A 26,889-nucleotide genomic window follows, 5' to 3' on the forward strand; every position below is an offset into this window, starting at 1 on the left:
ATAATGAAATTCTCGTGCTTTCCAACGCCAAGTATCCTGGGACAGAGGGGTAGTATCAATCTTTCTCGGTCCAGGAATGACGAATCGAACGCGATCAGTGTAAGTGTAATAAGAAAAATTTAAAGAATAAAGATTATATTGTAGCTTTATATGAAAGGAACAATTAATAGATCGTCATATATTTATTTATTTCTAGAATGGAAATGTGAAGAGTCCAGTGGTGACAAGCTATAGGCAATCAGGTGAACCAGATCTGAGTCATGGAGTGGTGAGTATTTAAAAATAATCAAAATATCCTCTAATCCGTTGGAATGAGATTATTATCAATAATATATTTCTTTAATAATACATTTCTTTGAAATTTAAATAAAAATTTAAAGATTTTCCATCTTTTAAATCATAACAAGTTGAACATAATTCTATAAAATTATTTTTAACTTTGATTCAGATACGTTCCTTACCTGGTGTTACAATATTTAATGGAACTGGACCTCCTGTACATACCAAAGGCAAGGCACCATCACCACCGCGACAGAATCATAGTCTCCTTTCCATAAAGCAAGAGCAAGAAAATGCCAGAATTTCGGATGTTCAACCTGCAAATCCCAGAGGCGGAATCATCGGCAGAACTCCGACGCCACCCTCTGCACCGAGTCCTGTTTACGAAAAAGATGAGAAGTAATATTTTGAAAAAAAGAAAAGAATAAAATTAAACGAATTCAAAGATTATGAATGTTAATGAATTAATAAAAATATTTTTTTGTCTTATAGGAGTAGGCAACAAATTAGAAAAGCTATTTTGGAGAATGAATTCCTTGGTAATCTTGAAGAGAACCAGGTGGAAGCGTTAGTTTCCGCTATGTATTCGAAACAGATACCGCCAAATACTTTAGTGATTCAAGAAGGAGATATTGGTAAAGACTTTTTTATTATATCATTATGATACTTTGATATTTAATTTTTATCTCTTTTTTTTTTATCAATTTATTTCAGGATCGCACCTTTACGTCTCAGCGGAAGGAGAATTTGATATCTATGAAGGGAACACGTTCCAAAGAACTTTTGGACCTGGTGTCGCATTTGGGGAGATTGCCTTATTGTACAACACAATGAGACTTCGATCCATCAAGGGTAAATATTGATTATACTCTATAACAATTAACAAAAAATAATAATCTTTGTTTAACTTTCAGTAAAGAAGGGTGGAAAAGTATGGGTGCTCGATCGATCCGTGTTCCTCACGGTAATGATGAAATCAGCCCAGGAGAGGCTGGAAGGAAACATTCGATTTCTTCAACGTGTTTCCGTCCTCCAAAAATTACCCGAGCCTAAAGATCACGTCTTGGCTAAAATTTCTGATCTCATTCGTGTGGTAAATATATTTTATAATTATCTTGGCGCTAAGTTTAACTTTGAAAGAAAATTATGTGATATCTTCTTATGTAGGAATTCTTCCCTGCTGACACAAAAATAGTTCGGCAAGGAGAGAAGGGTGAAAAGTTTTACATAATCAGCGGTGGAAACGTCAAAATAACAAAAGATACCGAAGATGGTATGGAAGAAGAGTTGGTGGTCCTTGGAAAGGGTCAATACTTCGGAGAATTAGCTATTTACGATGATGCCGGTGAAAATCGACGACATGCCAATGCGATTGCACTTGCTCCTGGTGTCGAATGTTTAACATTGGATCGAAAGTGAGTTTTCGTAATTTAAAAATGATAAATATTCTCACAGTGCATAGTCAGAAAATATCGTTCTTTTTTGATTGATTGAAATTAAATAAAAATTTCAGTTCCTTCCTGAATTATTTGGGTGGTCTCGACGAAATACGTAATAAGGACTGGTTAGCAGAATATGAGAAACAGAAACGATCATTGACGTTTAAAAAATGGTCTCACGAATACTCGAACGTCACTTTAGCCGATTTAGACACTAAAGGTACCTTGGGAGTCGGTGGATTTGGTCGTGTCGACTTAGTCACCTTAAAATCTGATTCTGAAAAGAGTTTCGCGCTGAAGAAATTGAAGAAAAAAGTGATGGTCGAGCAACAACAGCAGGAACATGTTTTGAACGAGAAACATATTATGCAGGCCTGTGATTCTCCGTTCATATGCAAGTCAGTATCTAGAAAAAAATTATATTAATTATCAATTTCTTGGGCGATAATTGAAAAAAAATTATTTTTGTTTCTTTCGACTTATCTTTCATCCAGACTCTACCAGACATATAAGGACAGAAAATACGTATACTTCCTGATGGAAGTTTGTCTAGGTGGAGACGTATGGACAACTCTCCAAAGAAGGCGATTCTTTGACGATGCGACTGCACAATTCATGGTAGGATGCGTGGTGGAAGCTCTCGATCATCTTCACTCGATGAACATTGTTTATCGAGATTTAAAACCGGAGAATCTTATGCTTGATATTCGTGGATATTTGAAATTGGTAAATTTAATATATCGTATTGAGAATAAACTTAAAGAAACTTGCTCTTTTTTTTTTTTTTTTTTTGGAATATAAATGAAATGAAATCTTGTAAATTTTTTTCAGGTTGATTTTGGATTCAGTAAAAAGATTGGACCATCCAAAACGTGGACATTTGCTGGTACACCTGAGTATGTAGCGCCAGAGATTATTTTGAACAGAGGCCACGATAGGTGAATAGTTAAAAAAATAATAACTTAATGTAATTAAAAAATATGAAGAAAGAAATTAAAGATGGTAATAAGATAAATCATATTTATTTTGAAGAGCGGTGGATTATTGGGCTTTGGGAATTCTAATTCATGAATTATTGATCGGTAAGCCACCCTTCCGAGGCTCTGATCACATGACCATTTACAACAAAATTGTAAAAGGTATCGAAGTAGTCGGAATACCAAATACCATTAATAAAAATGCAAACAATTTAATCAAGAAACTTCTTCGTCTAAATCCTTCTGAACGTCTTGGATACCAAAGAAATGGTATCCAAGACATTCGAGATCACAAGTAAGTTTTTTTGCAACGTACATAATGTTATTTGTAAAATAGATATAAATTTAGATCAAAATAAAATATATATTTTTTTTAAAAAATAATTTGTTTCTTTAGATGGTTCCATGGATTTAATTGGAATGCCTTGCAAAAATTAACTTTACCGGCGCCAATCGTTCCAACGGTATAAAAAAATTTATTCTCAATACATTTCTGTTTTTTATATGCAATTTTTAAAAATTTTCAATTCTTTAATCAAACTTACGTTCCTCTGTTTCATAAAATTCTAGGTGCAAAGTCGAATTGACACGAGAAATTTCGAAAGATATCCTCCAGATCGTAATATTCCACCAGATGAGTTCTCCGGATGGGACGAGAATTTCTAAAAGAAAAAGAATTCAACAATCAGTTGAACACAATCTGTTAATTGAATCAATAATAAGAATAACAAAATTGCAAAAAGAAAAATACATGAAACTTATTTTGAAATTTAAAAAATTATATCATTAATCGATTTAGATACATGTATAAATTAATAATTTCCTATTTATATCTATTAATCTATTCGAAATATATTATATATCTTCTAATTACTCTAATTTTTTAAAATGTAATTAATTACCGTATAGTATGAATATTCAAGGCTTGTAAGAGTATTAGAAAATGAACAAAATAATACTCTGATTGACAATAATATAATCATAATAATTTTAATGTTATTAATTAATAATAAATTTATATATAAGTTGTTAAATTGTTATATATTAATACCTAAAATTCATACTTAATAATTTTATATCCATTTTTACATCTATTCATTCATGTTTCTCAATTTTTTAAATTTCAGTATATATATATCTATGAATATTATCTTGAATTAATAAAAATGCAATTGTATACAATATTATCAAATGATTGAATGATTTTAGAAGATAAATACTCCTTGGAAAAAATGTATTGATAAATCTTCGATAACATTATACTTATGAAACATATCTATTAAGGACATTTGATGGATTAAGATTGCATTAAGATTGTGAAAGATAATATCGATCAATTTAGTCATTTCTGCTATTCTCTAAATCAGTCAATATATTATTTGTGTTATTTACTCGATCTACGTAAATCTTCTTCATTCTCGAAAGTTATTTATATTAAACTTTTCTTGTTTTTTTCTTTAAAAATTAAAGTCTATTCCAGATTGTATCCATTACATTGAATAAACTACGTTTAAAAATTTTATTAAACGTGAATTTAAAAAAATTTAGCAATGCATTTTCTATGCTTAGGATGTGGTAAACGCAATCTCATCGAACTAAATAAACGCGATTCTGATACGTATTATCGACATTTGTCGAATGAAAGAAAACATAGTGTAATTGGTGAGGTGAACGTGTCCTCCGATATGCCGATCAAAGTTTTCGAGAAAGATGAAAAGTGATCTAAGAATTTTAAATTATTCAACAGTCATTTCTGATTTCGCAAAAATATATTCACATTTAATGTAACTTTTAGAACGAAGAACCTGATCAAAAATGCGATTTTAAACAACGAATTCCTCAAAAACTTCAACGAATCGCGGATAGAAACACTCATTTCAGCAATGTATCCAAGAAAGGTGAAAGCTAATACGCGAATTATTCACGAAGGTGAAACCGGTGAGTAATTATTTTTAATAAATGCCGAAATATTAATCAAATTTACAAATTAATCAATGTAATAGGATCCCATTTGTACGTTTCGGAAGAGGGAACATTTAAAATTTACGTGAACAATATATATAACGAAAATTTTGGCTCTGGTGTCGCTTTTGGAGAATTGGCGTTATTATACAACACAAAAAGATTGTGTTCTATCGATGGTATTGGAATAATTCGAAATTTCTTATATTAAAATCACGGAAGTATCTATAATTGTTTTCGTTTGTTCCTTCAGCATGCACGGATGCAAAACTCTGGGTGATGGATAGGCAAATATTTCAAACAATAATGTTAAAAAGTAACGAGGAAACTATGGAGCATAATTTGAACATTGTTCGTCAGATTGAAATATTCAAGGATTTTTCAGATGAAGTTCTTCTAAAAATATGTGACTTAATAATAGTGGTGCGTGTAAAGTTCAAATTACGATAACTTGAAAGTATTAAAAACACTGTTTTTGTGTTGCTTAAGGAATTTTATCCTGCGAATTCATACATAATTCGAGAAGGAGATCAAGGGAATAAATTTTATATTATACAAGGTGGCCATGTAAAAATTACGAAAAATAAACCAAATGATAAGGAAGAAGAACTGATGATTCTCGAGAAGGGTGACTATTTCGGTGAAAAAGCGTTATATGACAATAGTGATTCTTGTCGACAAGCGAACGCTATTGCAATGCCTCCTGGAGTAGAGTGTTATACTATCGAGAAAGCGTAAATTATGCGATTAATTTAAAAATTTTTCGGATGACTTTTTAGTGTTTCTCTATTTATGTAAAGTTTATGTTCGATTCTAGATCATTTCTAGATTACCTTGGCGGAATGGAATCAATCAAAAATAAGAAATGGCATGCATATGAGAAATTGATTGTGCCAGATAATTGGAATAAGCAATTTGCAAAATTAACTTTGTCCGATTTAGAATCTGAAGGAACAATTGGAGTTGGTAGTTACGGCAGAGTAGAATTGGTCATTGTGAAATCGTTGATGTCTAATTTTAGTTTCGCTAGAAAAAAAGTGAAAAAACATGTGATCACACGTGGTGGCTTTCAGACAATGATTTATAATGAAAAAAATAATCTAAAAATATGTGATTCGCCATTTATCTGCAAGTAAATTAATGATTTTAATTCTTTAAAACAAATTTTTCTTTAAAATATAATATATAAAATAGAAAATTTAGGACCAAAAAAAGTTTAATGATTCTTTGATTTAATACATAATGTAAAAAAGTTTATCTTCAAATCATATATTATATTTTAAATTCATTATATATTAAATAAAATACAATACTAAATTCTTTGTAGATTATACAAGACTTTTAAAGATAAGAAATATCTTTACTTCTTAATGGAAGTGGGCTTAGGCGGAGATTTAAGAACAGCTTTATACAGACATGGTCAATACAATAATTGGACGAGTCGATTTATTATCGCTTGCATCGTAGAAGCTTTTCATTATCTCCATTCACTGGGTATCATTTATAGAGATTTAAAACCTGAAAACATTGTAATCAACAGTATAGGCTATATTAAACTTGTATGTTCTTCTATTTTAATTTAATTTAATATTAATAAATTCATCCAATAATCCAATATCCTTTACAGATTGATTTTGGATCTACTAAAAAAATAGGCTCTTATAAAACAAAGACTTTTATAGGTACATTAGAATATTTGGCTCCAGAAATTATTCAAAGTAAACATTACAATCGGTATGTATTCTCATGATCAATTAAATTTTTATTAAATTTGAAATAAATTCAAATAATTTTTTTTTTTTAATGATAAAGAGCTGTAGATTATTGGGCACTTGGAATTTTGACATACGAAATATTAGAAAATAAAACACCCTTTCAAGCTATAAATGATTTGGAAATATGTAACAACATTCTTCGTGGTTTTAATGATAATTATTTTTCGCCCTTTATAAAAAGTGCAGGAAAGGATTTTATTAAATCTTTATTACAAAATAATCCACTTAACAGACTTGGTTGTCTACAAAATGGTGTTGCCGATATTCGTAATCATAAGTATGTATTTATCAATTTGTATATATTTATTTCTACTCATTCATTTTTTAATTATTTGCAGGTGGTTTAATTCCTTTAATTGGCGAGACTTACAAAATCAGAAAATGTCTTCTCCTATTGTACCAACGGTAAGAATTTATCATAATTTTTTTATAATAGTTTCATTATCTTAACCTCATTATCTAATTCATTCATAGATAAAAAATCATCTCGATAGAAGAAATTTTGATAAGTATCCTCCTGATCACGAAGAAGTATTAAGCGATTTTTCCGATTGGGATACTAATTTCTAAAAAAGTTGTTGTTAATTTATCTTATTATTATATTAAATAATTAATTGTAAATTATTATAAGATACATATTATATATTGCTTACTCTTTATTTTATAACGATATTAAGAATATATTTTTATATTATAAATATTTTAAATCGAAAATATAAAGATATATATATCTTATAAAGATTTTTTTAATACATAATAACATATTTTTATGAAATATAAAAAAAATACCTTGTATATCCGAAACATAGATTCTAAATTAACCAAATATAAACAATACAATAAATATTATGTATAGATTAAATTTATCAAACAAGACTGTGCTTATGTTTATAAAGTTCGATTAACAATATAATTGTCTAATAGATAATAAGTATAATATTCAAAATAAATACTTAAATTGTAAATACAATTTATCGGTCTCTCAAATATAAAAATTTTAACTTGATATTGCGCAAAGAACGCCGTCAACTTCAGGTGGCGCACGATTTGCTGCTGCACTCCTGTGCAAATAACCTTGTTACACCATCGTTCGAATGGTGAATTTACAAATTTACATAATAAATAAATCAAAAGTGATAAAATATATTATTAGATATGCTGTTACACGAATAATTTACGTACCATAAAATTATAATAAATATAATTTCACTTGTAATCAATAAATATAAGATACAACAATACGTGGTACTGAATTATAGTGCGAAAGAGAAAAACATACATTATATTTTTTTAATAATAATATATGCAAATAATCAACAATGTAATGTGAATAATTGTTTGTAATATATAATAATATATATGTTTATAAATACCGCTTGGTTATTAATGGTGACAGGACCTAACTTAACATGAGGTGAAACTAGGTCCATAAAAATTTCATTTAATATCACTTATCAATAATTTAAAAAAAATAATACGTAATGGAAGCTCATGAGAATGAGCAGTATGTTACATTTCCCCTTTCAGGGGTTCATGATGATATGCAAGATAACATTATATCTCATGAAGAAATATGCGAACCAGTTGACGAATGTGTTCTTCAAGAAGGACTCACTGAAGTATCTGTCACAGATGTTAATTCTGGTATTACAGAAGCACAAGTTGCAGTTGAGATTTTAGCAGAACATTCTGATGAGGAAGATGAAAATCGTGTAGTATATCCTATATATATTAAACAAGAAGAGCAACAACAATATACATCTGGAGATGATGAATCAATGGCTGTGGAAGCTCTTCGGCAACTTGGAGGTATGTATCCTTGTTTTGAAGACAAGAAAATATGTTGTGCAAATTGTGGAAACCTTTTTACACAAGATGAAATGACAAAACATCATACTAGTTGTTCTGCTAATAAATTATCATGTATTACTTGTGGAGAAAGATTTGAAAGAAAAATAGATTTGAACAATCATATAGTTTGTCATCAAGTAGATCGTCCACATGCTTGTAGAACTTGTGGAAACTTGTTCCGTTCAAAAAACAATTTAAGATGTCATATGTTACAAGTACATCAAGTAGAAAGACCTCATAAGTGCACTATATGTGGAGCAGATTTTCAGAGGCCTTCTAGTTTATCTAATCATATGAAAATTCATACATATGTTGCTGGCCGTGCTATTATGCAATCACAGGGTAATAATATGTCACAATCGGAAGAAACATTTAGGAAGTGGCCTGAAAATGTGACAGAATCTCAAAACAATCAAGTACCATCTTCATCTGTACAAACTCTGCAAAACTATGATACAGTTCAATGGTCAGTTCCATCTTATAATTTTCAAAATGATCAAACTGTTAATACAATATCTAATCCTGAAGAAAAAATAGATACTTTACATGAATTTACTGTACTGCCAAATGGAGAAGTCACACAATTTGAATATACACAACAAAATAATATAAATAATCAAGTTAATCAGCAATATAATATTTCAATAAATTCATTTAATAATTCTGATACAATGATAAAAGTTGAAACTTTATCATATAATAGTGAAAACAGAAAGAATTACATAGAAGTTGAAACAAATGGTACAAAACAACATATTTGTAGACATTGTGGAATTAGTTTCTCTCGTGCAACAGCATTAGTATCTCATGAAAAAATTCATGCATCTAAAAATTGGAATATGCCAATTGAATGTGAATATTGTGATAAACAATTTCAAGATGGTAATCATTTAGCAACTCATCAAACAACTTGTGCAAAAAAACTGATGCAAAATAATATAGAACAAGGTACACATAACACTAAATGGGGTAAACATGCATGTTCTGAATGTGGTAAAAAATTTACTACTAAACAAAAAATGTTCAGACATCAGTGGATTCATAGAAAGAAAACACATTCTTGTGAAGTATGTGGATCTCAATTTGAAAAACAAAATGAATTGGATGAACACAGATTATCAGCACATCCTGGTGATTCTCCATTTACTTGTACTGAATGTGGTAAGAGTTTTGTATCACGTCAAGGATTATGGGAACATGGTAGAACACATGCTGGGAGTCCTGCACATTTTCATTGTGATACATGTTCTAAAACATTTTCATCAAGGCAAGGATATTTGATACATCACAGAACTCATACTGGGGAAAGACCATATGGTTGTAAGTTTTGTTGGAAAGCTTTTAGAGATGGTGGAACATTAAGAAAACACGAACGCATTCACACAGGAGAAAGACCTCATGTTTGTCCTTTGTGTTCAAGAGCATTTAATCAAAAAGTTGTTTTGAGAGAACATGTTCGATGGGTTCATGCAGCAGGAAAGAATGAAACTGAAGTAACTGGACCTCCTTTCTCATGTCCTATATGTGGTGCTGTAAATCAAGATCGAGATGAATTATGTGCACATATTGTTAAACATTCTGATCAAATGATAGCAGAAGCAAAAGCTAAAACAAATAATAATGCTCCAAAAGTCAAACCAGTTAAAAAAAAATCAAAAGTATCAGCAAGTACAAGTTTACAAAAAAAACAAGGATCTGGAAATTGTATAATTCCTAAATCAGAAGAAAATGAAGCACTTTTATCTATTACAAAGACAGATAAATCAGATGAACAAATTTTAAATAAAAAACAAAATAATGCTTTCCTTGTAGTTACTACAGAAAAACGCAATGAAAATTATATTGCAATATCTGAACTTAAATCTGAAAATGTGCAATTATTAGTTAATGAAAAACAAGATGAAAATATACATATTTCACAATCTGATCATAGTCATAGAAAATCTTTAAATATAATTACTATGGATAAGCAAAACAATACAACCCATATAACTTCTACAGAGCAAAAAAGAAGTGCACTTCATCCTGCAAGCAGTCATGATGAAATAACTGCAATGCATTTAATACAAACTTCAAAGCAAACTAATACTTTACATTTAATCACAAAACAAAATGAATCATTGCCTGTTTTAACATTAGCAAATCCTGAGAGTCATGAAAATTTTTCCAGTCAAATTGCACAAATAAGTAATAATGACTTACCTATGAATATGGTAACTCATCATTCAACTAGACAAAATCAAGATATCAAAAATCATAATGAAGTTGGCCAAGAATCATTAATACAAGAAGGAGCATCCCAAACAGCAGTAATACAAGTTGTACAATATCATCAACAAGATAGTGATGATGGAGAAGAGTTAGTTTGTGGTATATGTGGAGAAGATTTTAATGATAAAAATGTGTTGATGGAACATGTAAAAATTCACATATAATAATTGTTACTTTATTATCCAAGTTTGTGATATTCTTATGCTATTAATGTGGCTATGTAGAAAATAACAAATTCAAACATTTCTTATGTTCTTAAAGAAAAGAAATGTTAAATATTATATAACTATTTAAATATTGTTTCCAATAATAGTAGTAACGCACCAATTTTCTATGTGTCTTACAAATGCACTGTACGAAAAAAAAACAGGGAATTTCAATGATATTTATATATTTTTAATTAATTTGTTTTTGTTTCACTGAAATGCTTTTACACATTTAGGTCATACACTATATATGTGGTGAAATAATGTACATCTTTTAAAATAAAATATAGATAAAGATTTATGTAATAAGTGAAGCACATTACTGATGAATTTTTTCTTAAAGATGTAAAATTATAAAATTCTTTATAAAAAATAATCTTAGAATTATATAAATCTGCTTTTAATAATTATTTAATCTTGAATTCATGTATCATTTTACAATACATAAATTATAATTGGATAAAATGATATTTAAAATGTAGAATGTGAAGTGCAATGAGAAAATAAAGTACATTTTATTTTCTACATTCATTTTATATTAAAATACTTTTCTTTAATATTAAATTTTTCCTTCATTTTTCATGTTTATGTTACTGCATATTTTGTTAATAGTTAAAGATTAAGTTTGTCACGTGTTGTTGCCGGAACGAAATACGAGTGCGCGTTATTTTATGAAATAAACAATCGTAATTTATAATTATATTTTGTACCATTATGTAATGTGTGTTATGTGATTTCAATAATTCTACATTAAATTTTAAAGACAAAAAAAGTAAGTATTAATACGTTTAAAAAAACTAAGAAAAAAAATTTTATTACATATTAAATTTTATTTATTAGAAAATAAATAGTACTAATAGTATTATTTCTATAAAGATTTTTATTACATATCAATAAGTCAACTTTAAAACACATTAATAAAATTCATAATATTTTTTAAAATTTTCTTATTCGATTATTAACCTATACTTCAGAATCTTTCTCCCGCGTTTATAATCGACTGAAGGAAACGTTTGAAAAATATTTATTACTAAAGTTTCGTATTTTATATATGTAATATAAAAGAATACGTGATAAAAGTATATTATAATTGTATAAAAATAAATTAATTTAAATATTTTTACATAAAATTAAAATAAAATTTATTTCGGAAACAAATTTTTTAATTCTAAATATTAAAGTGTGAATATTTGTGAATCAAAGAGGTTATGTTGTTGCTGTATCATTTTTATAAACTTATATATAAAGAATATTAGAATAAAATAAAAAAAAAATTTTTTAATTTTGTAATCAAAATATATAAATATGCCCACTTGGAATCAAATTCAAGCTCAACTTCGAAATCCAAATAATCCGGTAGTATTTTTCGATGTATCCGTGGGTACTACAGAAATCGGACGAATGATTTTTGAACTCTTCGAAGATGTTTGTCCAAAAACATCGGAAAATTTTCGGCAATTTTGCACTGGAGAATATAGAAAGGACGGTGTACCTTTGGGTTTTAAAGGTGCCATATTTCATAGAGTTATTAAGGACTTCATGATCCAGGGTGGTGATTTTGTAAATGGTGACGGTACTGGAGTTATAAGTATCTATGGTGGTGGAACCTTTCCTGATGAAAATTTTACATTAAAACATGACTCACCTGGATTATTATCCATGGCAAATAGTGGTAAAGATACTAATGGTTGTCAATTTTTCATCACATGTGCCAAGTGTAATTTCTTGGATGGTAAGCATGTTGTTTTTGGAAGAGTTATCGATGGACTTCTAGTTATGAGGAAGGTAGAAAATGTTCCCACAGGGCCAAACAATAAACCAAAAATTCCTGTGACAATATCTCAATGTGGACAAATGTAATGATTTAAATAATTGTAATTTAAATAATTGTAATTTATATTTTTTTATGTAAGTTAGAGATAAAATATGCTTATATAAACAACGTTTCATAATTCTTAAAAATGAAACTATTATTTTCATCAAATACCTCTCTTTTTCCAATATTTTTTAATAAATATTTTCAATAGATTATAATTATAGTTTAAATTAATAATCATGACTGTAATTATTTACTTCAGGGCTATTTTAATTACCTTCAAGTATTTTATAATATCCTGTTAATAGAGATTGGCTATCAAGACTTGCTTATTAGTATTTAAAAGCTAAGCATCTTAATCAACAAATCAATAATTTTAATGAACTACAGGTATGATCAAAAAATTCTGATAAAATAAATATGAAATAGAATAAATTGTTATTTCACGAATTTTCAATCTTATTACGTTAAATTTACATACCAAATAAATAATCTACTATATAATCTACATTATATTTTAATGGATAAAAATCTAAACACATCTGAAATATTAATGCGACTTACAACTCGGATTACAAAACATTCAAAATAACATGTAATATGCGTGTGTATGTGTGGTATGTGTATATGATCTAACATTATAATTATACCAATTAATTCCAACCGTAAATATTAGGTCTTTATTTCGTATCTAATTTGTAGTAATCTAAGCAAAAACTTTTTTTTATATTCGTACGTAATTCGTTCATGAAATAATTTGATATTATAACTATTGATAGCCTAAGAGATAATCGATGTACTTAACAATGAATCTTATTTCTACCTAGTTACATATTAATTTTTCTTCTCTCTCTCTCTCTCTCTCTCTCTAATATGAATTATTACATAAGAATCGATAAATATTACTTATATTACGTACAATTATTTCTTTTCTATTTATGCGGCACTTATATCATTTTTCATTTGCAAAACTAATATGGTATTTTTACATATACATATACGAACAATTATTTTCATCAGCACATAATTTTTTGCATTGCATGGTTCGTTACCGAATATATATGAAAATAAATTCCAAATAAGTTGCATTTATATTGCATAAAATCGTATATAGAAAGACAAATTCTCAAACGATTTGTTAACTCTTATTTAATTTTTAAAATCTATCATCGTTTTAAACGATAGCCAATATAAATCTAATATCTACATCAGAAATATCTCCGAATATTCTTCATTAATCATTCTCAATTAATATTCGAAATTTATTTTATTCGAATATTAAAAAAATTTTCCTATCGACGTAGCTTGAAAAAAAACTTGTTTTTGAATTGTTTCCTAAAAAGCAACGAAATATTCAGGTTGATTTCCAAACAGGAACGGCCGATTTTCAGAGGCATATCGCGTAAATCACGAATCATCTGGATATCATCATCGGGATCGTCACGACCTGAAACACATTATACACCGATCATCATCGTCAGCAGCTCACGGTAACGATAGCAGTTGGTCCCTCCTCTTGGGCACCGTGAGCTGAGGTGCGGTCTACCTGCTGTTGCAAAAAACGTCTTCCTCAATGGTATCGACCTGTGAATTATCATCGACGACCATAATGGGCGTAGCACCATCGTGAAGACTCGACTTCGAGATGGATCTTTTGTAAACATCCCTCGTCACGCTCCTGGTGAAACTGAATTTCCGTACCAACTTTTTGTCCAAAGCAGCAGGACTTTTTGGTCCTTTCGCTTTGAACTCGTCTTCTGTTCCTTCATAATGAGCGAGCATCACTTCTGTCGCATGTTGCTCGATCACATCCATAGCATAATCGATATCATCGTCGGTGGCATTCTCTTTGACTACGCAGAATCTCAAAATATACTTGCCCATCACTCTAGCCGGAATCATGTGAAGTCTGCCGGATGCATTGATATTTGCCAATAATTCCTGATTTATCTCATCGCTTTCCTTCAATCTGAAGCAAACCAAACCTACTCTCACATCATTGGTTATCTCGAATCGCTTATCCCTCTTCATTAGAGTCTCGAATCGTCTTGCCAATCTAATATGATTTCTTATATACTTTTGTAATCCTGTGATTCCATACGATCTCATCACGAACCATAATTTGAGCGCTCTGAATCGTCTGCTCAAAGGTATTCCCCAATGGCGGTAGTCGATAGATTCACCGGATCTAGCGTGCTGAAGGTACAATGGATTGACGACAAGTGCCGACGTGAGTTTCACTCGGTCGCGCACCCAAAGGCAAGAGCAATCAAAATTGACTAGCAACCACTTGTTAGGATTGGTATTGAACGAGTCCGCGTGCTCGATGCCGGACATAAATGGCCTCATTTCCGGACAAATGAACGCATTACCAGCGTAAGCACCATCCACGTGGAGCCAAATATTAGGATAGAGTTTGCACACAGGCCCGATCTCGACTAAATTATCGAACGCGCAGGATCCGGTAGTGCCAAGAGTGGTGGAGACGAAGAATGGCACTAAACCACTTGCCACGTCTTCTCGAATTGCGGATTCCAGTCGCTTACCACGCAAGGAACCTTTCTCGTCCGGTTCCAAGACTCGTAGCTTCACCAAACTGATCATCGCCGCTTTTTCTACGCAGGAATGCGCCTCCGTTGAACAATAAGCGACCAATCGTGGCAGAAAGGCGGAATCTTCGGTGTTCGGGTCTTGCTCCTTCAAAGTTCGAATAGCTTGGGTTCGTGCCGCAAGCATGGTGACTAAAATACACTCGGAGGCGGACCCTTGTATCACTCCACCGCCTTTCGAACTTTTGTGCTCGGCTAGAAATTCCGGTGGAAGGTCTATCGCTTTTGCGTACCAATCCAGAACAATAGTTTCCAGTTCCGTGCAGGCCGGGCTCGCGGCCCAAGAGAAACCTATGCACCCGATTGCGTCGGACAGCATGTCCCCGAGGATCGAGGGAAACGAATTGCCCGCCGGAAAGTAGGCGTGAAAACGTGGATGTTGCCAGTGCGTGATCTGTAAAGCATCGGTGTTCTCTCAGTGTTCTCAAGTTTGATTATTCGATATTGAATTTAAAAAAAAAATTGTTATACAGATTTTAACACAAAAGAATATAATATAGAAGAGGTAAAGTGATTTTTTTGATAACGGATAAAAATACGTGTGTAACCGTTGCCACGGCCATGAGTTTTTTTTTCTTCTATTTTTTTCGTATTCGCGAATATTATTAACATCGAAAGAGGTCGGAATCAACAAAGGGGGGATCGATAATCGAGTCCACACAGTTGACACTCACCCCGGGCATTATTTTCCTGTCGACGTCCCTTATTATAGCATCCCATGATTCCCCTTTCGCTGGCGCTTCTTTGGGAAGTAGGGGCCTTAAGTAGCCTGGGTCCACGTTCGCCGTCACCCTCTTTCCTTCCAACGTGCGGAGATACTCGCAAATGTACTCGATCATCTCCTTGCCGCGTACTTGAAACTCATCGATGTTCATGATAATTGGTGACTGGAATGCAATTCGAAGGAGAGATGGGCTAGTACGTGCCAATGAAACTCATGTTTGATTAAGCACGTTCTCGGTTAAAGCTTGATCGTGACATTTTTCAGCGCCATTTATCGGAATTACAGATGAAATAAACGTCATTCGCAAGCAAAGAAATACGTGGGACAAAATACCTTTTCGTTTATTTTCGTTTGTTCGTTTTTTTTTTTACTTTTCTATTTTTATTTTTCTTTCCTTTTTTTTATATCTTTCTTTACTTCTTTCCTTTTGTTAAATAATACAGAGTTCTCTTTTCTTCACAATTATTCCACTTTGTTGGAAACTCCAATTTGTTCTCTCATTTTTTTTTTCAATTATCAAGGGAAAAATCAATCTAATCGAACGTTCGAACACACTTCTCTATGGATTATTTTCTAATTGGAAATTGTTGTTCAAACTTTTTCAAAACACTTTCACATCGAAGGAAACGCGTAACAGGTTTGTCCCGCGTTTAAACTGAGACTGGTAGCACCTGCCATAGCGCCGTCAGTTTTATGCGCGTCTCCTCTTCGTACATCCCTGCCTCACGCAGATAAAATTAAGGCGGAGCTTCGATGATCGTAAAAAAATAATAATTTACCTGTTTCGTTATAGATTACGACATATATAGTTTCGTATCGTACCGTTTGTTACGCAAACGCTTGCTCGAAAAAAAAAATCACACCCCCTTCGAAACTTTTCATAAACCCTTAAAATTCGTCATACTTCCGATGAACTAACTAAATTTAGTAACACTTTTTTTCCACCCTCTGTATGACGTTATAATTCATTCTTTTTCTTAATCACATACACACGCATATACTATATTTATATCTTTTTGATACAAAAATTATTCTTTAAAAAAAAAAAAAGCAATTTAAAAAACTCTTTGAAAGAGTATTATTTAATCACAAAATACAATTTCGTATATTTATATGAGAAAATTAGAAAAAAAAATTTGATATAACTTCGTTTTCGAGAAAATTAATATAAAAAGTTATTTAATAAAGAAGAAAAAAATAAAATTACATACAATTTCAATCACATTTATCTATTATTTTTATATAAAACTTTATTTATAAATAGTATCAGTTAATCGAAAACATTTATATAAATTTTTTTAATCTTTGTTATCGATTGTTTCTATTTAAATTTAAGTGTTTATATGATAGTAAAACAATTAGAACTACCGTAGTCATTTAAATCACTATAATCACTACAATCTTTTAAATTTTTTTCAAATCTTTTGCTTCAAAGCTAACGTATTTGAATTTTTAAATCAATTTTTAGACGAAGAGATGCTATCGCTACTTTTTTCTTTATTATATATTTTTCTTATTATACATTGTCTCAATATTATATTTTTAATATCTTGTTAAATAAAAAAAAAAAAAAAAATCTTTCGCGTATCGATCACTTCGTGAAAATTACTTTGAAAAGTAAAAAATATCAATTCTCATTCCGGCAAAGGATCATCGCGAGATCGATCCCGAAAATCTGAACGAAAATTCGCAAGAAGGGTGGTCGACATCAATGATGATATATCGAGGGGGTCGCTGCTTGAATAAGCCAGCGTGTTGTCGATGATGCACGGGGAGTAAACTCGCCCCCTCCCCCGTTTATAAATAGACGTTTACTCTTCACCTACATTTACAATATCCCGTAGAAGCGGTGACAGGTCACCGCTCAATCTTTGTAACACACACACACATGCAGACACATGGCGAACACCATTTTCTCTTTTGCCGCCACCTTCACGCATGGTCTGCTCACGTCCGACGTTTTCGAATTGGATTTCTCGATCGAGGGTGTCGAGGAACGATTGCCATCCACCACGAATTAATTAATTCTCCTTTTTTCCGCCGAGGATTGCGCATTTCCTCCTTGTCTCGCATAAACTCGACGACTCGAGTTATCGATACGAAAGATATTGTGTGCACGAAACGATTAGAAAAATTATTTCTGATCAACAATCGAAAGGATGAAATTGTTTACTCGAAATTTTTCTTCTCGAAACTCTTAAAAATCTTCAAGTTCTTTCCTCTTTTTTATCATTAAAAAAAGAAATTTTGGAGACTTGTGATATTCATTAATCACGCTTTATCTCCCAATATTCGATCAATATTCATCTTGGAAATCTCTCTATTAATTTGCAACATTGCATGCAAGGGATGAAATTTATCAAGTGTATTTTAATTACCAATATTCTGGCAATGATCGACATTATCGATTATTTCCCCTTCTCTCTACTCACGCATTTCTGCTTGACGTTGTATTTTTTCTTTTTTTTTTTTTTTTTGAGAGGGAATGGCCGATCACGATATTCGATTAGAATCACGTATTCAACGCTTCTGCTTCCGGAACGAGACATCGTCGTTTGCGCAAACGAGCTTTACCAAAACGGAATCGAAACGAAATTGAATAAATGTCATATTTAGCCGGAGGAAGAGGGAGAGAGAGAGAGAGGGAGGGAGGGAGGGAGAGAAAAACGATATTCAAGCAAACTGGGCGGTCCAGGTGCATCGGCTCACCCTCAGTGACCCCAACCTTTTCGATCGAATAACGAACAGCACTTTATGACTTTTTTTCGATATTCCCGAGCCACGAGTTTCCGTCTCATATTTTTTATTCTAACTCCTTCCCCTACTCGGCCCAATTTACAGATTATATCTCCGTGAACGACAGAAAACGATTGCATTTCGAGACGATGGTGAATAATCGGGACGTTGATTATTTTACTTCTGAAATTTTTTTTTTTTCTTTTTTTTTTACTATGTCGATGTATGCACGCTTTATATATCATATATGTAAGTACATTTTAATAGAGTAATATGTTACACATGTAGCGTGTTCCGCATGGTGGTAACGCATCTCTGTCGCGATCCAAAGAGAGCAGACTTATATAAACAGATCGATAAGCAAGTAAAGAAGATGTACTTATATTTTATCGAGCGCTTCCTTCGGTCGAGAATGCGAATCTTGCAACTAACTTGCGCACAAGTTTCCGAAAAAGTGACTGAAACAAAGGAAAAAAGGTGGCAATGGGATTATTACAATCTATAATCGTCGATCGATTTCGAGTGTTTCTTCGTCCGTTTCTTCGCTGAGCAATTTTAAGAGAATTTTTTTAGAGATGTATCGTCTACCATTCTTCGTTTCATCATTTTTTTTTTAAATTCCTTTTCGTCGATTTTTTTGTCGTCCATCGTTTCAATCCTCGTTTCTATAGATACACCTTTTTGGGGAAAAGTTTAGAAAAAGACAATTTTTGGACAAACGCGAGATATTTTACGCCCTTCCGTTCGGTGATCTTCCGCGGGACGGCGAGGCGGACGGCGATGGATCCGGGCTGCAACCGTTGCTGCTACCGCGACGACTTCCGGTACCGCTTGCTTTCAAGCGAACCATAGTGTCCAGATGACGAAATCTGAAATCATTATTAAAATATTTTAATAAAAGTTAAAAACTTTATATTTGAATCTTAAGTTCAATGCACTATTTCTGCCATATTAAAAAATTTAATTAGAATAGATTTTAAATTTTGATTTTTAATTAGTATTTAATATTATAATATTACATATCAATGTTCTATCTATTTCTAATTAAAGAAAATCTTTTTTAAATAATCTCTTTTATCGAGAATATTTAAAATAAAAAGAATCACCTAAGCGACAATTCACTGGTATCAGCAGCATCTTTCGCCTGCATCAAATAAGCGAGCGGCCAGGATATCCACGAACGTCTGGCATCAAACATGCTAAATCAGTGATTTTGCAAGATTTCTGTAATTCATCGGTATGGATACATTCGTTTCTTACGTGGTGGAATGAGGATTCGAGCCAATACCACCGATCGTCGCTTGGGTGTCCAATTTCGCCCCAGTCCTGTTCGGTGTCTTCGTGAATCCCGGTTGGATCGCAGGATCGGACACCATTCGAACGAAGAACGATCTTCTTTGCTCCAAAGTGGCTTTCCTTTTCTTCTCGCGAATATCTGCCAATTCGTCCATAACATCCTACGATTCGAAGAAGAAAGATAAAGATGTATGAATAATACTTATTACATTATACGAGGAACATATCTGTATTAATTGAAATAAAATTCCAATTAAGAAATTTTCGAATTACCTTGGACTCTAATAATTCGGCCAGATAATCCGTTATAATACTCCACGCCGTCTCTATAATATAAAAATAAAAGATCGTGGAATGAGAACGATGCAAAATACATTGCGAATGAAGATAATACGATCGGCTCACCAACGTCAGAAGCGGTGGCATTCGGCGCGGCAAGCGCGAAACGAATAGTGAACCGTTGATTCACTCTTGCCGGGACCATGTGCAACTTTCCAGAATCATTGATGGTGCTAAGCAGTTTCTGATTCAGTTTGTCGGAACCTTTTGCACGGAAACAGACCAATCCCAACTGAAACGGTTTAATGCAATTTAAAAACTTGTTCAACGTCTCCTCGGAGTGCGCCGCCTTATCCTTATTACACACTCACCACAACCTCGTTACAAAGTTCGAATCTCGTATCCTTCCTAACCAAAGCCTCGAATCTTTTAGCTAGTTGCACGTGATTTCGAATGTAGGCCTGTAAACCGGATATCCCGTAACTTCTCATCACGAACCACAGTTTCAAGGAACGAAATCTTCGGCTAAGGGGTATGCTCCAATGTCTAGCGGAAACGAAGCTACTAGTGAATCATTTCCTTCGATTTGATAGGATTAAACACAGGATGAAACAGATCTCGATGATACCTGTAATCGATAGCTGTATCCGCGTGAGTGTGCTGGAGATAAAGAGGATCGACGACCAACGCGCTGGTCAATTTGAATCTATCCCGGACCCATAGGCAGGAACAATCGAAGTTCGTCAATAGGAATTTATTCGTGTTGGTGTTGAAAGAATCCGCGTACTCGATACCAGCCATCAGGTACTTCAATTCCGGGCAGATGAAAGAATTGCCCGCGTAAGCTGCATCGACGTGCAACCACACCTGAAAAAGAGAAGATAAAAGAGAAAATTTTCGAAATCGAGGATAAAAAATTGGAAAAAATTGTCCGTCAGCTTACGCCTGGATATTTTTTACAAACTGGACCGATTTCTTTGAGATTGTCAAAGGAGCAACAAGCAGTCGTGCCTAAAGTGGTGGAAACGAAGAAGGGGATGTATCCTTCGGCTGTGTCAGCTTCGATTGCCTTGATAGAAAAGAATGATGGGATATAAGATTGTTTTAATCGAAGTAAAGATAAGAGAGATCGAAGTAAAGATAAGATCGTACAAAAAGAAGAATGGAGAAAGAATATTTTTAACGAGACGAAAGGAATATAAGAAAGGAAGAAAATGTTATACCTGACGCAAAGTTTCACCACGTAAAACACTTTTATCGTCAGGTTCTAGAATTCTCAGTTTCACGAAACAAATCATTGCATCCTTCTCGACGGAGCTGTGACTTTCGCGACTGCAATAAGCCATCAATTTTCCAAGAAGGGCAGTTTCGTCCAAGTGTGCGTGTGCAGCCGATTCTTTCAACCTTGCAATTGCTTGCGCCCTCGCTGCTAGCATGCACACTAAAATACACTCTGAAGCTGATCCCTGAAGATTCATTTATCGTGATTAAATTTAATAGAAGATATTTATATTTGAATACAATTTTTGTAATCATGAAATAGAAATATTACTTGTATCACGCCACCTCCCTTGCTACCAGGACTGAAATAAAGGAAGTCCGTCGGTAGACCAATAGCTTTCCCTGAAATTTATTTAGATAAGCTCGTTGATAGCTCGTCCTCTGGTACTTAATATATATTGAAACGACATTTAATGAGTTAATATTGAATTACCGAACCAATCGCAGACTATCGTCTCGAGCTCGGTGCAGGCTGGGCTGGCAGCCTGGAACAAATAAGATATCGAAAAATTATGAGATGATTGAGCAAACGTTTGATCAATCTGTCAAATCTGTAACCTCGTGTTTCTAATCTTCGCAAGAAAATCGAATTTTTGTGTATGTGTATTTAATGAAAATATCTTCTAAATATCTTCTGAAAATTAATATTTAAAAAAGAAAAAAAAAGAAGCTTACCCATGAAAATCCAATACAACCTATTGCGTCCGATAACATATCACCAAGAATCGATGGAAAGGAATTTCCGGCTGGGAAATACGCGTGAAATCTCGGATGTTGCCAATGAGTAATCTGTAAATATTTTTTTTCCTTTTTTTTTTATCCAATTTATTACACTTTATTCCCTTTTTCTTGATCATTTAATAGAAATATTAAAGATAAGAAAGATAATTTTTCCTTTTCACTTACACCAGGCATGATCTTCGATTCGACATCCCTCATAATGTTCTCCCAAGGCTCGGGTTGTTGCGGTGCTTCCGATGGTAGGAGGGGTCTCAAATATCCGGGGCCAACGTCCGGTGTTACTCTCCGATTGTGAATATTGCTCATGAACTCGCATATATATTCCACCATCTCCTTACCACGTACACGAAACTCTTGAATATCCATGATGATCCGTTCTATTCTCGAAAAAACGCGATGATTTATTTTTTCACAATTATCACAAGTCTCTTCTACCTTTCTATCTCCCTCGATTAATCTCAATAACACGAAATCACAAATTTCTATATTCTATATTAATATTTCTTTGTAATACTCGTCGTCGAACGATGAACAAAAATAATTAATTCGCCGATAAAATCGGGAGAGTTGATAAATCCATAATCGTACTCGATTTGTTTTTACCCCCGCACAGACACTATAGCTTTTTTTTTTTAGAAATTTACTTAAACTTAAAAATTAGCCCAATTAGCCCGTGGAAAAAGTCGGTCTAAATTTCACTTTTTCTCTCACAACAAACGAGATCGACTTTGACGAAATTTCGTGGTATCCCACGCGCCCTACCTGTTGCTACAACTATGGAAGAAATCAAAGAGTCCAACCGGTGCACGTTGAACGAGCCACGACCGAACAATCCCGAGTTTCGCTTACCACCTCGGATATATCGAGGATCCAGAGAGCGAGGATTCTTCGACTCCTGCGCAAACGCGCGTCTTTCCGTGAAATCTTCTTCGCGGATCCTCGAAAAAAAAAACGAGCAGGAGAGATAGGATGGATCTATATAAAATTGGAGAGACGGAATTTCCGGAACGATCGAAATAGACACGTCACAATATCGAAATTGCTTCGTTCGAAATTGTAAAATCTTTGCTTTTCCAGTTGATTTCAACCAACGATGATAATTGTATTACTTTCTCCTCGAGTATTTTTTTATACTTTTTTATCAATGGCGATTTCAATGATCGTTGAACATTTGTTATAGTAAAATTTAAAGGAAATATTTCTAAGACGAAAAGAAATCAATGTCTAAAAACGGATATCCTCGGAAATGATGATAAACTTTTCAGAAATTGATGTAAATTCATAATTTACTATCGCATCTATAATTTTCGAATGAATAGTTTATGTAATATGTATATTATCTATGTGAAAAAGGTGGACTTTGTTGGTAAAACGATAAGTTCTAAGGTATAGACACGTTGTTGAAGAATACATCATTTGGTCGTAAAAGGTCAAGCAATAAGAAAAGGGTAAAATTTTTTCACGATGATAAACTCGAGGTCGATCGAATTGGAAATATTCATAAAATGGTTGGGAAAAATGGAACAGAATTCTGTGCTCGCGTTAGAAGGAGGGAAAACTTCTCGAAACGAGCGTGGTTTCGCACCGTTCATTCGCGGTGAAAACGTCGAGCGTCTTTGCCGTAGAAGGGTTGGCCACTCGAATAAATTGGAAGCCAGGCTTCTAGCACGTGATGGTTTATTACGATGGAAAAAGAGCGCGTAGGCATCGTTAAAAAGATGTCAGACGCAGAATATCGCCCCTCTGGAAATCGAGCTCCGATGGTGCACCAAAAGTGGTCCGAACTCCTTGACCTTTCTCTCGCCAAGCTTTTTGCAATATTCTCACGACACATTAAGAATCTCAATGATGAATCCTATCGAAATTAAATTCTTTTCTTCTTCAATCAAACAAAACGTAATCGGAAACAATATATATATATTCCGACAAGAAACAATATTCGAAACTGATCCACCAAATCGAACAATAGATGATTTGTTTCTATTTCCTTCTACATTTCTTTCTTTTTACATTGCGTGACACGAACATGAAATCGTAATTTAACGATTCAAATGCGACATTCGTGACTATCCGTCTGCGACTACCGACCTGAACGTGCAGTATAATAGGTAACACTAGTTCCGTAACCGATATATAGAGCAAATAACAATTTCTGACGTATAGAACTAGAGATACTTTCAAGGAATCCGGTTAAATGTTTAATCAAAATCGATTAAGGCGAAGTGTTAGACTGTTTACTTAACAAATTCGTACCGATTCGTACATGAATAATTTTCATACAGGATTAACCAGACAAATGAGAGGAATCATAAGGGATGTTCGTAGGAAAATGGGAAAAACGAATTGATTAGTAGCCGGTAGTGATGGAAGCACCGGTTTCGCTTGAAATAGGCAAAACGACGACCTTTTAGGGATAAAAACGTTCATAATGCTGGAATGCAGGGGGGGGAGAGTGACAGGGGTGCTTAATAATGCAATATGGCGTCGGGGCGTCGCGGCGCTATGCCGGCTATGCCGCATACCACCACCATATACGCCTACGCCTGCGACCCCCTTACACCCTCCGTGGCTACCCCCGAGTACGAACAACCAAGAGAAGGGGAGGGGGGGGGGATAGGGATGGTGGTACCGTGCAATCGAATGCTGATTGGAAAATATTGATGGGACTTTCCATACGGGGATCATCCCTTAGACCGCCGCTTTTTCCAAGTTTGCTTCCAGAAATTCCAGAAATTATATTCTCTTATAATCGAACTTTCGATGGACGCCCCATTTTTATATCCGAAGAGAAATTGATATTAATCGACCATCTGATCCGATGGTCGATTAGTTTTGTTATAGGATGACGAAAATTATTAATTATGAATGTGCGATCTGTTGCAAATTAATATAAAGTTAATAAATATCACTCTTTGACGAATAATTTTGACGTCTTAAAATTATAAAATATTGAAATGTTTTTTTATTCAATCAATATATATTATATCGTACAGTATTTTTTTTTTTTTTAATGTAAGGAAATTGTTTAAGTTTAATTTAGCTGAAATAATAAGAATATCGATTAATAAGTATATTTATTAAAATTAAAATTTTCATTTTAAAACAAATGACACACTTAAGTTAAAATTGCAATTATCATGAAAATGATCAATACTTGTTCGTTTATCGTTATTATAATATTAAAATTGAAATTAATATTTAACGATATCAAAAATGTATCGATATAGCTTAAAGATATTTTTTCGCAATAATGACATTCATTTTGTTTGAAATATAAATATAAATAATATTTTATAAAGGTTTTCGTTGAAAGAATAAAATTTTAATTATTCAATAATTAATCTCATACTTTGCATACAGATAATTTACAAAGAATAAATATGCTTTGAGATAACTTGAGATTAATTATTATATATTAAATAATATAAGTATAGATATGATAAAAAGTAAAACTGAATGAAACTGGATAAAGGTTTATGTACAAGACTGTACTTACTCGTTCCAAAGTTCCATGAATGGTTCCGAATGTGGCACGCCAAAGAAGTGATGCCTCCGAAGTCATGACCTACTGGCAGAGAGATGTGATCTCCTTTTTTTCATGATTTAACTTTCGTAATAATTATCCTTAAAATCATAAAAATTAATATAAAGTTAATATAATTGAATTTTAGACATTTTTTTTAATTAAATATATTTATTTAATAATTAATAGAAAAATTTTTTTTTCAGATGGGTAAATCAAAGTCAAAGAAGAAGAAATGGGTTAAAAATTTGGAATCTGAATCTACAGAATCAGAGATTCCTATACCAAATTTGCCAGAAAAAATCCTTTTAATGCGAGTAAATTTCAAAATGTTTACTTAAGATTAACATCCGTATTATTTTTGTATATTTATCTAATTGGAATTTTTCAGGTAAAAAGTGGTACAAAAATCAGAAATGTTCTTGGATATGCGTTAAAAGAATTCGCAAATTATAATTGTATTGTTTGGACCGCAGCAGGTCATGGTATTGGAAAAGCTATTTCCTGTGCAGAACTTTTCAAAAAGAAACAAGAAGGCCTTCATCAAATCACTAGATTACGTTATGTGGAGTAAGTTATAATTATATATAAAATATATAATGGAATTCATTATTTCTTCATTAATTAAAATATTAAAGATCGCAGAAATCAAAAGAGGAAAATAAAACTAATGTAAATGTAGAAACTCGTCATGTACCAGAAATACATATTTTTCTCGGAAAGGAAGTAAAAGATATATCCGTACCTGGGTAATAAACTTTCATTTTCAATTTTATTATATATATTATTATATTTTTTTTATTTTATTTTTGTTATTGAAATTAAGTTATCAAGCACCTGGTGATAATGGACAATTCATAAATAACGAAGATATAAAAAATGGAGAAAAAGAGAAGAAAGAAGAAACTGCTAATAATTTGAGTTGTATTAATGCCGAAGAATTTGCAGCTATGGGTTTGAGAACTGGTCAAAAAAGATCAAAGAAAGAGCATCAAACAGAAGCACCACCAAAAAAAAATAAAAAAAGAGAAAACGATGATCAATAAAATTAAATTGCATGTTATATAAAATTCGATCAGTAACGAATATAATTCAAATAATAAAAATTTATTTCAGTAAATTTT

At 32.5% G+C, this 26,889-nt stretch overlaps 7 protein-coding genes across 9 annotated transcripts; 5 read left to right on the plus strand and 2 right to left on the minus strand.

Moving 5' to 3' along the window:
- The first annotated feature begins 3 nt into the window (after positions 1-3).
- On the plus strand, positions 4-3,361 carry LOC100576901 (cGMP-dependent protein kinase 1). The gene is made up of 13 exons (XM_026439641.1): positions 4-99; positions 197-268; positions 449-678; positions 772-914; positions 994-1,131; positions 1,194-1,372; positions 1,447-1,694; positions 1,793-2,116; positions 2,213-2,444; positions 2,550-2,656; positions 2,751-2,990; positions 3,093-3,159; positions 3,266-3,361. Exons 1-13 carry the CDS (start codon positions 4-6, stop codon positions 3,359-3,361), a joined length of 2,172 nt encoding a protein of 723 aa, XP_026295426.1.
- A 688-nt stretch (positions 3,362-4,049) lies between these two features.
- On the plus strand, positions 4,050-7,066 carry LOC551714 (cGMP-dependent protein kinase, isozyme 1). The gene is made up of 11 exons (XM_026439414.1): positions 4,050-4,412; positions 4,491-4,633; positions 4,699-4,836; positions 4,911-5,080; positions 5,147-5,391; positions 5,475-5,789; positions 5,985-6,216; positions 6,285-6,391; positions 6,470-6,709; positions 6,771-6,837; positions 6,907-7,066. The coding sequence occupies exons 1-11, from the start codon at positions 4,246-4,248 to the stop codon at positions 7,000-7,002; spliced, it is 1,920 nt and encodes a 639-aa protein (XP_026295199.1). The 5' UTR covers positions 4,050-4,245; the 3' UTR covers positions 7,003-7,066.
- A 169-nt stretch (positions 7,067-7,235) lies between these two features.
- LOC113218554 (zinc finger protein 708-like) lies at positions 7,236-11,285 on the plus strand. Its single transcript, XM_026439415.1, has one exon. It carries the CDS (start codon positions 7,914-7,916, stop codon positions 10,716-10,718), a length of 2,805 nt encoding a protein of 934 aa, XP_026295200.1. The 5' UTR covers positions 7,236-7,913; the 3' UTR covers positions 10,719-11,285.
- A 101-nt stretch (positions 11,286-11,386) lies between these two features.
- LOC100578399 (ribonuclease P protein subunit p25-like protein) lies at positions 11,387-26,866 on the plus strand. The gene is made up of 5 exons (XM_003249713.4): positions 11,387-11,532; positions 25,972-26,082; positions 26,157-26,335; positions 26,404-26,514; positions 26,592-26,866. The coding sequence occupies exons 2-5, from the start codon at positions 25,972-25,974 to the stop codon at positions 26,809-26,811; spliced, it is 621 nt and encodes a 206-aa protein (XP_003249761.1). The 5' UTR covers positions 11,387-11,532; the 3' UTR covers positions 26,812-26,866.
- LOC726409 (peptidyl-prolyl cis-trans isomerase H) lies at positions 11,744-13,246 on the plus strand. The gene has a single exon (XM_001120773.4). It carries the CDS (start codon positions 12,066-12,068, stop codon positions 12,618-12,620), a length of 555 nt encoding a protein of 184 aa, XP_001120773.1. The 5' UTR covers positions 11,744-12,065; the 3' UTR covers positions 12,621-13,246.
- Positions 13,501-16,920, minus strand: LOC410947 (tyrosine decarboxylase). Its single transcript, XM_394423.7, has 3 exons — positions 15,860-16,920; positions 14,123-15,579; positions 13,501-14,023 (listed from the first exon to the last, which is right to left on the minus strand). Exons 1-3 carry the CDS (start codon positions 16,058-16,060, stop codon positions 14,017-14,019), a joined length of 1,665 nt encoding a protein of 554 aa, XP_394423.4. The 5' UTR covers positions 16,061-16,920; the 3' UTR covers positions 13,501-14,016.
- On the minus strand, positions 18,357-25,886 carry LOC410948 (aromatic-L-amino-acid decarboxylase). Of its 3 annotated transcripts, none has more exons than XM_006560903.2 (14): positions 25,739-25,886; positions 22,408-22,619; positions 22,177-22,290; positions 21,935-21,986; positions 21,773-21,843; positions 21,444-21,686; positions 21,164-21,289; positions 20,849-21,087; positions 20,592-20,766; positions 20,347-20,512; positions 20,215-20,267; positions 19,906-20,102; positions 19,752-19,844; positions 18,357-19,514 (listed from the first exon to the last, which is right to left on the minus strand). In XM_006560903.2, exons 2-14 carry the CDS (start codon positions 22,606-22,608, stop codon positions 19,376-19,378), a joined length of 1,869 nt encoding a protein of 622 aa, XP_006560966.1. In that variant the 5' UTR covers positions 22,609-22,619; positions 25,739-25,886; the 3' UTR covers positions 18,357-19,375. The 3 variants fall into 3 exon arrangements, with proteins under 3 accessions (XP_006560966.1, XP_394424.2, XP_006560967.1); XM_394424.6 differs by lacking the exon at positions 25,739-25,886 and adding an exon at positions 23,005-24,342; XM_006560904.3 differs by lacking the exon at positions 25,739-25,886 and having other exon boundaries at positions 19,752-19,829; positions 22,408-24,342.
- Positions 26,867-26,889: the final 23 nt, after the last annotated feature.

This window comes from Apis mellifera, linkage group LG3 (assembly GCF_003254395.2).
Source record: "Apis mellifera strain DH4 linkage group LG3, Amel_HAv3.1, whole genome shotgun sequence".
Classification (NCBI taxonomy): Eukaryota; Metazoa; Arthropoda; class Insecta; order Hymenoptera; family Apidae; genus Apis; species Apis mellifera.